General features: G+C 32.8%; 2 protein-coding genes and 1 long non-coding RNA gene across 3 annotated transcripts; all 3 read left to right on the top strand.

The window, feature by feature from the left end:
• Positions 1-5,759: 5,759 nt before the first annotated feature.
• On the top strand, positions 5,760-6,116 carry LOC114745271 (toll/interleukin-1 receptor-like protein). Its single transcript, XM_028933422.1, has one exon. It carries the CDS (start codon positions 5,760-5,762, stop codon positions 6,114-6,116), a length of 357 nt encoding a protein of 118 aa, XP_028789255.1.
• Positions 6,117-7,655: 1,539 nt separating this feature from the next.
• Positions 7,656-11,487, top strand: LOC114745272 (TMV resistance protein N-like). The gene is made up of 3 exons (XM_028933423.1): positions 7,656-7,849; positions 9,136-10,114; positions 10,744-11,487. The coding sequence occupies exons 1-3, from the start codon at positions 7,656-7,658 to the stop codon at positions 11,485-11,487; spliced, it is 1,917 nt and encodes a 638-aa protein (XP_028789256.1).
• A 1,479-nt stretch (positions 11,488-12,966) lies between these two features.
• LOC114745270 (uncharacterized) lies at positions 12,967-14,346 on the top strand. Its single transcript, XR_003740184.1, has 3 exons — positions 12,967-13,096; positions 13,655-13,780; positions 14,101-14,346. It is a non-coding gene; the product is annotated as an uncharacterized LOC114745270 (long non-coding RNA).
• The last annotated feature ends 228 nt before the right edge of the window (positions 14,347-14,574 follow it).

Below are 14,574 nucleotides of genomic sequence, written 5' to 3'. Positions count from 1 at the left end.
GTAGGTATATGGTATGTTGGAATGTGGATTTCTTTTCTCCTGTGTTTTGGACAGCACTGTATAACTGGGAGAAGTTGAATTTGATCATATTTTTGAAGCTTAGAAATGGATTCAAGGTTGTTTGTTTGATGCTCCAAATGCTTAGTAATTGTTGTAGATGAATTAACTACATTTGAGAAGATCAAGGTGAGGGTTAAATCAAGTTTGAGATAGTTGAATAAATGCGGTGGTTTGATTATGATTCTGGAAGTAAAAAGATAAGAAATGCTATAAGATTGTAATTGAATGAGCATAGAAAACATAGGAGTTTTAGAATTTGTAAAGAAAAGTTGTTTGAGGAATGTTAAAGTTTGAAGGGATTAGGTGAGTAGAGTAGATATTTGAAGTTTGGGATTTTGAGTTTGAGGATGAGATTTATTGAAATTCAAGTATAAGGTTTTGATATATTAGATATTTCATTTTGGTGACTGTTTTGGGGACCAAAGAATTTAAGCTAGGAATTGACTTGAAATTATTGTTTGAGGTTTGCTTGAGGTTTCCAAATGGTGGATGGAAATAGGTGTGCATTAGGAAAATCCTTAATGGCACAGTCAACGATTAAGGTAATGGGATAAAATTGATAATTGATAGAATTTGTTTAGAAAGGTTGTTGGAGGAATGTTAGACCAAAGTTTAAGAAAATTAATAGATAATTAGAAATTGAAATTGCTTGGCTTGGAAATGAGATAAAATCAATTGGTGCGATTATATATATAATGGTTTGTGTGTCTCGGCCATGCAAGCAAAATAGGTGAAGTTGGACTTTGATTAATTTTATTTCATTGGGATTGGATGATTGAGGCATGAAGGGCACCTTGTTGTCCTTAAATGTAATATATATAAATAACATATTTGATCAAGATGACTGGTTACTTATAACTGATTGGAATTAAAAAAGGAAGGAGAACATTTCAAAAGGTATATTATGAGTAAGAACTATTGTTCAGGATGACCAACTATTAAATAAAAGGAATATAGTTCATTAATGGGTCAAGAGAAGTTATATCTTGATAATAAAAGTTTAATGAACTAAGCATTGACCCATTTATATATGAAACTATATTATAGGATTTGATATTATGCAAACTTTAATATATATATATATATATAAATATTCTTTTACATAAACAATTATATATATACATATAAATTATTAAAAACCAAAAATAAACTAGACGATAATTTTAATCATAACTATTTTTATGACAAAGCAACTTTTAAATATTTGTTTTACTATTTATTTTATATTATTTTATTTTAAAAATATTTTAATATAATATTAATTTGGAAAAATTGCGAACAAAGATACCCTAATATTTGAAATTGTGATTTGGGACCTTTAATTTGAAAAATTACAAATAAAGACCCAATCTCATATTGTAAATATAAAATTTTGGTGAAATGTTTGAAACCCCTGAACCAAATTATGATTTGGTCTACTGAAATTATTATTCACTAAAGTGAATTATCATTCGCTAAAGTAAACCTATCATTTCCCATAGTCAACTTGTCATTTGGCATACCCTCAGTCAAGTTGTGATTTAGTTTACGGAAATTGTCATTTACTGAAATAAACTTATCATTTCTCATAATCAACTTGTCATTTAGCTAAAGGATATTTTATATATTTCACCCATATTTTATATTTGCAATTTGAGACCGGGTCTTTTGAAACTATTTTTCAAATTTAGGATTCCAAATCATAATTTCACATATTAAGGGGTCTTTATTTGTAATTTTTCCTATTAATTTCCAATGACACTAATTTTTACTTTTAAATTGCAAATAATTTTTTCATAAATATATTTTTTAAATATAAGTCATGGGCCTACTTTTTGAAAAGATAGATTCATTTTCCCCACTATAACCCATGAAAAATAGAATTTTCAACTTTCACCGAAGAAGGGGCTTCAATTCAATATACACATCCAGGTCATCAAAAAAGGAAAAAAAAATCACAACAAAAAAGTTCGAAAATTGAAAGCAAGAGTGCAATTGACGCGGCATAGTGATGACTTTTTGAATGAATAAGGCTAACCCTATGCTTGGTACGAGACAATCAGAAGAGAGAATAAATTTTAATGAGCTTGATTAGAAAAATTGAAGAAATGAGATTCTAAAATTTTGATGAAGAGGATATGTAAGATAAAAGAGGAGGAAAATTTAATTAAAAATTTTTAACTCCACTTTTTTTATTTCTTTTAAATCAAACTCATTAAAATTTTCTTTTCCCTTTCGTTTCCTTCATTTTCTTCTCACCAAATAGGCCCTAAAGGAAACATTGCAAAGAGGGAGGATGTTGTTTCAGCCTTTATCAGGACTTGCACAAGAGTTAAAGAGGCTAATGCTAACGCTATAAGAAAAAATGATTTCCCAAAAAATGTTTCAGATTTGATGATGATGATTTTTGGAATGAAGATGATGATTTGCAAACGGGGATGACTTCAAGCTGGGGTAGACGGAAAGAACAAGATAGATTAGGCGAGGCTAGCATCCAAGTATTATTATTAGTAGAATCACAAAAATGTCCCTTGGAGCCATTATGAATTTTAATCAAGAATAAATTGATAAATTAATAAAAATAACATGTCATCTCCTAAATAATTGTTTCATAATCTGATGAGGTGGTTCTGGATCCTCTCATAATCCTTCTTTCTTATTTTTTTCCCTCAAAATCTCATCTTCATTGTTGGAGTAAATAATAAATGGTTCAGATTTAATATTTTAAAAAATAGATGTCCACCTTTTTTCTATTATTTATGCAATGTATAATAATAGTTTTATAAAATATAAAATCTGAATCATTAATTATTTGATTCAAAGGTGGAGATCGAATTCTAAGAAAAAAAAGAGAAAAAAAGATTATGAGAGGATACAAACCCGCGATATGGTTTATCTTACCAACTGGGAGATGAAGGCTCATTTTAGGTAAAGTGAACAAACTCAATTCATATTTTTATCTCATATTTTATAAATCACAATTATTTTGCCTTTAATATATGGGGGGGCAGGTGGCTTCCACACCGAGATAGGACAAAAACTTACCAACTCTAGAATGGACTGTGTCCGACGCGTTCTCGGAGGATGGAAGCAAGGATTGGTCGAAGGCTGGTGACTTACTTCCCAGCGAGATCAGATATGAAATACGTAGAGTTGGATCGCAGAGTCTCTTTTGGTACTTTTCTCATGTAGTACGTCAAAAAAGTAATCTCTGTTTTCTAAAAATAATTAGTGCGTCGAATAAAATATAATTATCCAGTATGAAAAAGATCTCTTTATTTCTTTGACTGCTGAATCTTGCAATTTCTGCCTTAATATAGACTTTGGTTTGAGAAACTTGGGCACAAAGGAAGAGAGAGAGAGACTAGCATTTATTGGGAAACATGACGAAGTTGTGGCTGAAATGGCTTTCGTAGTCTGATTTATTATTACAGTAAAAATGCCTGACAAATTGAAGGAACTTTACTTAACTTGGTAAAAATAATGTAAAAAAATTCAACTAGAAATTTTTTTCAAACAAAAAAAAGTAGTTGTGTGAAATTCTTTCAACTAGAAATACTGCCATAAGTTTCATCTGATACGTAATTCCAGGCTAAATCAAGCTATTGTTTTTTTTTAAAAAAAACTATTATTCAATATTTAGTGCTTTTTTTGGGATTCTAGCAATCTACTGATCCAATTCGGGGTTTGTGACTACTCATAGTACAATGTCTGTGAAACTCAAACTTAAAACCGAAAGAAATCTAGTATTACTGCTAGACCAACTCTCTATTACTGGGTTGGTAGCTAAATCAAGCTCTGATAAGCAAACCAGTTCAAGATCTATTATACACAGAAAAACAAACTACAATCATCATCCTAATAAAGTATTAAACTTTTTCTAATTTTAGAGCCACTTTAGTTTGTTAAAGCCCTCAAATCGAGACTTTAAAAAATATTTTCTATGTCCCAATTGCAGAGAACATTTGCAAGTAAAAAATTCTTGCAGAGTGGAAGACAGCAACGCGGTTTGAAAAGAACATTTGTAAAAGCTTGTTAAATTAAAGAGAAGACTTGAGCTGACTCCAGAAGCTTCCTCCTCAAAAATACAAATCTGTGCATCACTGGGTTTCATCTTCTTCCGATCAGGTCGCAGATCAAAGAAATCTTTCACTTATTTCATCCTTCAGGTTCTGTTTTCTTCCTTTCTAATTATGTTATATATCTCTGTCATGGCTACCACTGTCAGTTTAAGATTAATTTCTATTATTTTTTTCCCCCTGTGAAATGGATTTAGTTCAAGCTTTAATTTGTGATTATGCTTTCTTTGAATACAAAACTTTTGCTTTGAACTATAAATAGCACATGAGCTGTGAGAAATATAAACATAGTTAAGCACTGGGTGTCAGCTCCCCGGGCTACACTCCCAGCTCCGCTTTAATTTTTGGGTCCTTTCCAAATGTTTCTTCTTAGTTTTTTTTTTTTTTTTGGTTATTAGATTTTATACAAAACTTTTCAATTTTATACGATTTTTCAAATATTGAAAGCAATGGGAAAGGGCCCCAAAATGAAGGGACAGATGGGGACGCAGCTGAGCGCGTCAACCTCCAGCTCCTAGGTTATCAATTCAATTAACCTCGGATCTATTTTCTTCCTTGCCAATTCTTTTAGACTATCTTCGAAATTTTCATGAACTTTTGAATCTGCGAACTAGATTTATGTTCTGCCTCAAAGTTTTGCCAGATTCTGCAGTTAAAAAATTCTTGCAAAGTGGAAGACAGCAACGCGGTTTGAGTCCCAATATGAAAAGAACATTTGGAGAAGCTTGTTATATTAAAGAGAAGACTTGAGCGGACTCCAAAAGCTTCATCCTCAAAAATACAAATCTGTGCACAACTGGGTTTCGTCACCCTCCGATCAGGTCGCAGATCAAAGAAATCTTTCACTTATTTCATCCATCAGGTTCCTGTTTTCTTCCTTTCTAATTTTGTTATATGTCTCTGTCAAGGCTACCAGTGTCAGTTTAAGATTAGTTTCTATTATTTTGGTTTTTTTCCGTGAAATGGATTTAGCCTTTCAAGCATTAATTTTGTGATTATGCTTTCTTTGAATACAAAACTTTTGCTTTGTAAGAAATATAAATATAGTTAGGCACTGGGTGTCAGCTCCCCCGGCAGCACTTCAGCTACGCCTTAATTTTGGGGTCCTTTCCAAATGTTTCTTTTTAGTTTTTTTTATTAGGTTCTATGTAAAATGAGTGATATTTTGACATCTTATAGGCAAAAAATTATTCATTTTTCAAATTTCAATTTTATCTGATTTTTCAAATATTGAAAGCAATTGGAAAGGCCCCCCAAAATTAAGGGACAGATGGGGACGCAGCTGAGCGGGTCAACCCCTAGCTTGTTAGTTATCAATTCAATTAACCTGGGATCTATTTTCTTCCTTGCCAATTCTTTTAGACTATCTTTGGAATTTTCATGAACTTGTGAATCTGCGAGTTAGATTTATGTTCTGCCTCAAAGTTTTGCCAGATTCATAGCAGGCTGGATCAAATCACGCCTCTCATATATTTAGCCTGATCAAATCATCATAAATTGGTGCAATTTCTTCCGTCTTCAGTATCCCCCTCACTGATTGCTGCACTGTTTCTTGAAGCTCCTACTATATATGTATTATTCTTTCTGTTTTTGTGTTTTTACTTTTGTACTTGGGTTCAGATTCCTAATCCTTGCGTTGCAATGGCGCATGATGCTGACGGAGTTGGGTGCTCTTCAAGTTCTTCTGGTTCAACCAAGAGAAGGAAGTATCATGTGTTTTTGAGTTTTCGAGGGGAAGATACTCGGAAAAATTTTACTGATCATTTGTATGCTGCTTTAAAACGCAAAGGATTAAAAACTTTCAGGGATGAAGAAGAACTTGAAAGGGGAGAATCTATTAATCCAAGTTTAATACAAGCAATTGAAGAGTCTCGTTCTGCAATTGTTGTGCTCTCCCCAAATTATGCTTCTTCAACTTGGTGTTTGGATGAGCTTCAAAAGATTCTGCAGTTAAAAGAAAAGACAAGTCTTCAAGTATTTCCATATTTTACGGCGTAGATCCTTCTGATGTTAGGAAACAAAAAGGAAGTTTTGCAGAAGCATTCATAAAGCATGAAGAAAGATTTGCCAAAAACAAAATAAAGGTGCAAAAGTGGAGAGATGCTTTAGAAAAAGTAGCTACTTTATCTGGTTGGGACTCAAAAGATCGGTAATTTCCACTTCTCTCAATAATTATCATCTCTCTTTTTTTGTTGAGAAATAAGGGCATACATATTCAAATATACTCTAATCCCTTCCCTCCCTAAAATGGGTAGGAGGTGGACTGCTTGAAGCTTTAACTAACAAGTATTATAAATATTATTTACTTAAAACTAGAATATTTTAATCCATTTTATTTTAATTACATTTACTTATTATCTATTTTGAAAACATACACTTAAATTTAAATGGTTAATTTTGCTGAGAGTATTTTAAAAAGATTTTTAATTAAAAATTTGTACTAGAATGATATTTATTTACTAATTTATCCTTCATCATACTAAATTCCTAATTTTGGATAAAATTCTCCTGCAAATAAATATTTTTCTAATGTTTTTATCATGTTGGAATAAAAGCTTAAGTAATGTAATTGTTATAGATATAAAAAGCTTATTAAGAATTTCAGTAATTCCTTTAATAAAGATACAGTTCACTAAGTGTCTTTATAAGTTCACTCCAAAAAAATGTGTTTATAAAAGTTTATTACAAAAATAGTTTAAAAATTTTAAATTAAAAATTTAAGTTATTAATATAATCTCATAAACTGAAATTATTTATTATATGTATTATGAATAAAATAAGCTTTTGAAATATGATCTTAGACATTTAAAAGAAATCTAAATAAATATATATCAATACATGCAATGAAAAAAAATAAAATTATACAATTTCATTATATAATCAAAATTAATAATTAATTAATATGATAACATATTATAATGTTTGAAAACTCATGCAGTAGAATTATTTCCTATTATAAAAAATTATGCTTTTCACAAATATAAATATTTAAATAATTTTATGCTAAATAAAGGTATTTTGGTCAAAGCAAAAGCTTAAAAGTTAAATTTAACCATCAACTAACAATTAGATAGATGAAAATAAAATCTCAAATATATAAGAGAGGGCTTGCAATTTGAATGGAAGCTTAGGTATGTTTTTAAAACAGATGCGATGTTTCTGATAAAACAGAAGGGGTGATTAGGAATTGGAAAAACGAACGTAGTACTAGTTTTTATAATTTTATTTGATTTTGAGTTAGGTCCCCTGTAGTTTTTTTTTTAATGAAATTTTTATGATTTATCACATTAAATGAGCAAGTCTTTCCGTAAAAAATACTCTCAATGATATTAGTGTTACGTGACATGGCATTAAAAAGGCTTGCTTTCTCTTTCTTTCCAACGCCGGTAATGAACTTTTGCTTTCTTCCACGTAAAAGCTTGTGGCTCTCTCTCTCTCTCTCTCTCTCTCTCTCTCTCTCTCTCACAAATTAATCAAGGGCCGACCACACTAGTTGATAAGGAGAAGAATATTGGGATTCGGCATTCCGGAGTGATAATGGCCATCGGAGCTTCTTTTTCGGCTGTGGCGGCGGGGTTTGCCCCGTTCTTTGTTGCTTCTATTAGAAATGCTTCTATCGGTGTGACAACATTCGAAGTCAGCTCATTGAAGAAGTTGAAAACATCTCCATATTTGACGTTCTACTGTCGGCTTCATATCTACGCGGTTAAAATGCCTTTAATATCATTGAGGTGTATGAATTTGTTTACATATATATATATATATATATATATATATCCCCAACGGCATAGAAGCAGTGCGTTGATGCTAATGGAGAGGTGAATACAATTTAAGCCTTTCTTATCCTTCTCGGCATGAGACTGGTTTGGTTGGCCCTTGAGGAGAAGAGTGAGTGAGAGCCGCAAGCTTTCGCTAGGAAGAAGAGAATGCAAGTCATGCAGCCTTTTCAATGCCATGTCACCACAGCATTAACCGCGTTGGGAGTATTTTTAACAGAACGACTTGCTCATTTAATGTAATAAAACTCCCTGTCCCCTGTTCGTATTTACAAGACAAGAGAGAAGATATTTTTTAATTCTATTTATTGAGTATTACGAGAAATATTTTGTATAGATATTTAATTTTACCCTTCATGTATAATATATATTAAATATGGATAAATTTAAATGTTATTAAATTTTAAATGAGATTTAACGAAATTTAAAGTTTTTTTTTGTCTGTGTGAAACATGCTGGAAGTACCTTATAAATAGGATCAGAAGAGTATAAAAATTCCATAAAAAGGGGAAAAAAACTAGAAGGACCAGATTCAAAATCATATAAAACTATAACCACTGCTAGATTTTTTTTCCCCTTAGTATTTCACTCATTTTTGTCCGTTATAGACTTGTATTTTTAGTTGTTGGTAAAGTAGACTTGTAGCACTAGGTTGCACATGATCTAGGTTTTCCAATCGAATTCAATTAATGATATAATTCTGAAATGGTCATTTTCTTGAATATATATTAGTAAAATTACATAATAATTATTATGTAATTCAATAATTTATAATTTATAATTTCTCTAAATTAATTTCGTTGTTTATTAAATAATTAATAGTTGTTATTAGTTTTTGATAGTTGAAGAATTTACCGTGTAGCATTAGATTTGAACTCTTGTGAAATGTTGCTTAAATAAAATTAAGAAAAACTATTCAAATAATAAAATGTATTGCCAAAAAAAAAAAAAGGAAACTCAACCTATAATGTATTAATTAAGTAACTTCAATATCTAGGAGTGTGTGGACACACACAACATAATCGTGTATATCTGCAAATAGTTATCTCCTATCCGCACTAAGTCAAACTAAGGTTCACGGAAAACTTATGATTGCTACATTTGTGGTCATGTTTTTCTTTACATCTCACATTAAGTATTTTTTATTGTTTATGCAAGAGCTTTAAAATTCAATTGACTAAAAACCATCACGCTATTTTCATGTTAAAAAAATCATTTTATAATTTTATTTTCATATGCAGGTATGAAAGCGAATTCATTGAAAGCATTGTTGAAGAAATGGGGTCAAAGTTACTTGATAAATCAGCATTTGGTCATGGCAAGTTAATTGGAATTGGACCAAAATTAGACAAACTGAAGTCAATCGTTGCAAGTGAATCAGAAGGAGTTGGGTTTATAGGAATATGGGGCACAGGAGGTGTAGGCAAAACAACTCTTGCTAGAGCCTTTTATGAGCAGGAGCGAGAGCGCAAAAACTTTGAGATTCACTGCTTCCTTGATAATATTAGAGAGGCATGGGAAAAAGAAGGTTTGATTTCATTGCCAAGAAAACTTCTTTCTTCTCTAGATAAAAAGAGTATGGAAGTGGCTGACTTTTATGAAGGAATGGAGTTAATAAAAAGCAAGTTGACTGACAGAAAAATTCTACTTGTCCTTGACGATGTGAGTGATATTAGGCAACTTGAAAATTTGGCTCCAAAGAAAGGATGGTTCAGAGAAGGGAGCATAATAATAATAACAACTAGGGATAAGCATTTGTTATCATCACACAGTGTATCTGCTGTGTATGAATTCAAATTATTGAGTTATAACGAGTCCCTTGAACTTTTCCTTGAAAAAGCTTTTAAAGAAGAGCATCCTAATGAAGATTATTTGAAACTTGCTAGAACCGTCATTGAGTATGCTAGAGGCCTTCCTTTAGTGCTCATAGTGTTAGGTTCATCTCTTTGCAAAAGACCTATAGTGGAATGGAAGGATGAACTAGCTAAGCTCAAGAAAATTCCTCCAAAGGACATTTTGAAGATACTTCAGGTGAGTTTTGATGGACTGGATGATCAGCAGAAAACCATATTCCTGGATGTTGCTTGCTTTTTCAATGGGATGGACAAAGATCATGTCATACAAATTTTAGAAACTTTGGATAAGGATTTTCGCCCAGAAACTGAGATAAATGTTCTCATTAAGAAATCACTAATGATTAGTTATGAAGGGCATTTGTGGGTGCATCAAATTCTCTAAGATATGTGTAAATATATTGTCTATCAAGAATCACATTATGATGCTGGCAAGCGTTCCAGGATATTGTCTTTGGAGGATGCCAATCAAGTACTAAAAGGAAATAAGGTGACATTATTCCAACGTTCTTGTGTTTATGTGCTTTTTAATATCAATATATTCCATAACTTTCACAAACATTTTGACCTTGGCTTGTTGTTTTATAGGGGACAGAAGCAATTCGAGGAATAGCGCTAACATTGGAAAAGTCATGTGATGCATTCTGGGATCCTGAATCCTTCTCAAAGATGAGTAATCTTAGGTTACTTATGATTTCAAGTCGCTCACATGTTTCACATTGTCAATTAAATCTTCCGCATGGGCTCAAGTCCCTTTCTAGCGACTTGAGAGTCATAGAATGGGTGAGGTATCCATTATTTTATTTGCCCAATCAGCCTCAACTCTATGAGCTTGTAGTACTAAAAATGCAGCACAGCAAATTAAAAAAACTTTGGAGAGGAACACAGGTAATTATGATCCTTTCATTTAAATTCTTTCTCCATAATTTAATAAATTATAATTATAATTAATGTTTAGTTTTGAGGGCTTACTGTTTTCAATTTTTCTATTGTTAGTCTCTCCCAAGCCTAAAGTCCCTCGATCTATCTCATTCAAAATGCCTCGTCAAAGTCCCAAATTTTGATGGAATTCCTCATCTTGAAAAGTTGATTCTTGAAGGGTGTTCTAACTTGGTTGAAATTCCCCACTCTCTTGGGCAACACAAGAAACTTGTCATTGTTGACTTGAAAGATTGCAAAGAAGTTAAAACGCTTCCAGAAAAATTTGAGATGAATAGCTTGGAGACTTTTATTCTATCGGGTTGTTCAAAAGTTAGAAAACTTCCTGAGTTTGGAAAAGATATGGCATGTCTATCGAAGCTTGATTTAGAGAAGACTGCTCTAGCCAAACTACCTCAATCGTTGGGTAATTTGATTGGTCTCGTTGAATTAAATTTGACAAACTGCAAAAAGCTGGTTTGTCTTCCATGTAGTGTTAGCAAGTTGAAAGCTCTGAAAGTTATCAAAATTTCTAAATGCTCAAAGCTTTCATGGCTGCCAGAGAATTTGAATGAAAATGAAGCTTTGGAAGAGCTGGATTTGAGTGGGATTGCTATACAAGGGTTATCATTTAGTGACTACAATAGCGAAACACAATCTTCATCATCATGGAGTTGCTTATCCCTTCTTCAAAGGCCTTCAAGCTCAAAAATTTTTGTTGCCGCCGTCTTTGTCATCTTGAAACATTTACTTATTTTTGCAATCTCCATGATGGATCACTTCCTGATGACATCAGCATGTTATCATCATTGGAAATTTTAGATCTAAGTGGAAACGATTTCATTGACTTACCATCTGGCCTCATTTCCAGTCTTTCGAAGCTTAAAGGTATTGTCTCTGGAGTTGCCCAAGGCTTCGGTCTTTGCCGCAACTTCCGTCAAATCTATCATATGGGCTGAAGGTTGTTCATCACTAAAACATTACGGATGTGCAGATCAATTATGGGATTTCATTGAATCATTTCAACCTCAGGTTTATTTTATTTGTCTTTAATTGTTCTTTCACCTCTATCATTTTACTTCTTTAACACGCAAAATTGTTTCTTATAGGTTCACAACCATTTAAATATGAAGTCAGCAATTATAAGAGGGGATTCAGAAATTGTGAGTTTTTAGAATCACCTGTTTTTTTCTTAATTTCTTTGACAATAAATATATAGTTTATTTTACTTGTACGTATATATTGCCATTTCTTACGTGTTAATCAACATACTTCTGATACAAACAATCTGTTTTTTTTTTTTGCTTTTTTTTGCCCCAGTTTTTTTCCCTCCGTCCACGTTGGCACTCATTAACAATTCCAGGCAGCAGAGTACCATCATGGTTTTATAATCAAAACTACTTTTGCGAGAAAGAATTCTGGTGGTGTCCAAATGTGTCGTTCATAATAAATATATCCCCTGATTATTGTGGTTCACGTGAATGGTGGGGCATAGCCATATGCTTAGTCATAGAACGCGATCTCACATTTGGAGAGGGGTGGGATGGAATTTGTTGGAGTTGCAGATTTCCTAATGATGAATTTCCAAACTCGCATTGTTGGCATAGTTTATCTACATCCGGCTAAGAGTCCTCTGCTTTATATAAAATATATTCCTTATTCCTCTTTGGTTGTCAATGGACTTCAAATGGTATTTTTCTCTAAGAATGCAATGGAAAATAAGTCACCAAGGATGAAAATAAGCAAGTGTGGGTGGCGAGCGGTGTGTAAAGAAGATGTTGAAGCATGGCGAAGAACAGGGGACGAAGGTTGTAGTATCATCAATAACTACGTGAAGATTGATCCAGACATCAACAGTGGAGGTTATAGGCCCCGGCCGAGACGTTATGATTATTGTAGAAGTGGATGGCGCCTATTCTCATTTAGATGACAAAGCAGCTTGTGGAGGCGTTCTTAAAGATGGCAACAATTGTATGAAGGAGGCTTTTCTTCTGAAATTAAGTGGCGGAGATACCCTCACAGCAAAACTATGGGGTTGCTTGATGGGTCTCAAAAGAGCTTGGGACACTGGTATTAGAGTTGTTGTCTTGAGAAGCGACTCCGCTGAAGCTGTTCGATTGATCAAATTTGAAGTCCCTGAGACGCACAAGGATATTGGTCTGATCATGGAAATCAAAGGGATGTTAGAGCGGAAATGGTTTGTGGATATCCGGGTCTTTCACAGAGACGGCAATGGCATCGCTGATTTACTTGCCAAAAGAGCACTTAATGGAGCAATGGGTCTGCAAATACTGGGCCCTGAGACAATGATGAAAATATTGCAGGCCACTGATGTTACACGAACTGAAGTTGAGAAAGATGGAGGTTATACTCAATGCTCCAGACATCATGATCAGTTCGTTGTTGAAGAAGATGAGTCTATACTTCCAAGGTACGTAGATCAGCCCTTCTGGTTTTAGATTAAAATTTATATTTTATATTAATGCATGCTTGATGGATATTTAAATTTTGGTTGATACATTAATTTAATATAATCTTTCAATTCTTATAAATATTATATCCATTTAATTACTTCCTTTCATAGGGGCTGTTCGTTTTATATTATTGGCTGGGTGTTTCATCTTTTGAAAAATTGTTTCTTATTTTTTGTATTTTAATTGTACGACACGTATATGGTTTCAACGTTCCATCAAAGGTCAAACTAGATCTTATGCATTCCCTTAATTTTTCATTCTCATTTCATAAGTTGAAGAAGATTTTACGTAGTCATTTGTATGTGGTAAGGACCACGGAAAAGGGTTTAGGAGGAAAATTAATAATAGATGTACGACCCAATAGCCATAGGTCAACTATATATTAGGCATGTTCAATGTTCTTGTTTTGATGTAACTGAACCAACTTGAAATATCATTTTATATATATATATATATATATATTATAATTCAGTACTGTTTAAATTAAGCAATTATGAGTGGCACGTTTTCTGCAGATCAAAAGTTAAAAGATGGCAAAAATCAAAAGATAAATCTAATATTGATTTAGAAGGCTGTAGCCATTGGGAGTGGATGTAACTTTTGGCATTCCCCTGAGCGTCTATTTCAGAATTGGTGCTAAGGTATGTTTTAGATTTTTTTTACATCAAGGTGCATGTATCCATCGATACTAGTTATAAAATTGTCATAGAAAGCCCTTTTTTGGTCATTGTAAAAAGTTTGTTTTTGCATCAGTATCATCAGCTCTAGGTACATATTTTCGAATCATTTTACAAAATTAAAGCAAGTAGATTTCCAAAACTCTTCCAAAATCTCTCCAGTTTCGATTAAATTTGTTACTATTAGGCTTATTGAAATATAAAATAACTTGGGATAGACAACATGTATGCTTCATGATTCTTACTTGGCTGAAAAATCGATCTTCCCTTGAGTTCATTTATAGGTTTTGTGTATACAAGTTGGCGAAATCTCATCTTAGAGGCATTCAAGAAGCAAGAGCTAGATACAAGGAGCAATTCTTCAAAAACCATCTCCTTGCTGAAGGACGGATGTAAAATCAATGAGGCCCATACAGATATAGCAAATAGGCATGTGGAAGTCTTGCATATTTCTACTTACACTTCATTAGTTTAGGCTTTTCACTTTTGTTATGTTCTTTTTATGCTGTTTTGTTTTCCTCATGCATCCAAAACGGGGGGGGGGGGGGAAACAACAAAATTGGTACATATATAAGCTTCTCATTATGGCTTAATATATCTATAAGATTAGTACAGTTTGTACAAGAATTTCTCCACAGCCCTACGCCCTCTTGCACCGTTCCCTCCCCTCTGAAAAACCCCAACCAAACAAAAGGTTACGAGAGGATGTATTTCAAACTCTTATCTGCAGAAATTGGACCAAAATCATTTAAGACGAT

The sequence above is a fragment of the Neltuma alba genome, unplaced genomic scaffold, assembly GCF_004799145.2.
Source record: "Neltuma alba isolate B1F8T4 unplaced genomic scaffold, ASM479914v2 tig00004585_pilon, whole genome shotgun sequence".
Classification (NCBI taxonomy): domain Eukaryota; kingdom Viridiplantae; phylum Streptophyta; class Magnoliopsida; order Fabales; family Fabaceae; genus Neltuma; species Neltuma alba.
Note: the sequence above shows the minus strand (reverse complement) of the source record. Positions and strands in the feature narration are given on the sequence as shown.

Excerpts from the sequence above, each read along its gene's own strand:
- LOC114745272 (XM_028933423.1), top strand. The coding sequence starts at position 7,656 with ATGGCCATCGGAGCTTCTTTTTCGGCTGTGGCGGCGGGGTTTGCCCCG. Across the intron at positions 7,850-9,135 it reads ATGCCTTTAATATCATTGAG|GTATGAAAGCGAATTCATTG; the intron begins GTGTATGAATTT and ends TTTCATATGCAG. Across the intron at positions 10,115-10,743 it reads GTTATGAAGGGCATTTGTGG|TCTCTCCCAAGCCTAAAGTC; the intron begins GTGCATCAAATT and ends TTCTATTGTTAG.
- LOC114745271 (XM_028933422.1), top strand. The coding sequence starts at position 5,760 with ATGGCGCATGATGCTGACGGAGTTGGGTGCTCTTCAAGTTCTTCTGGT.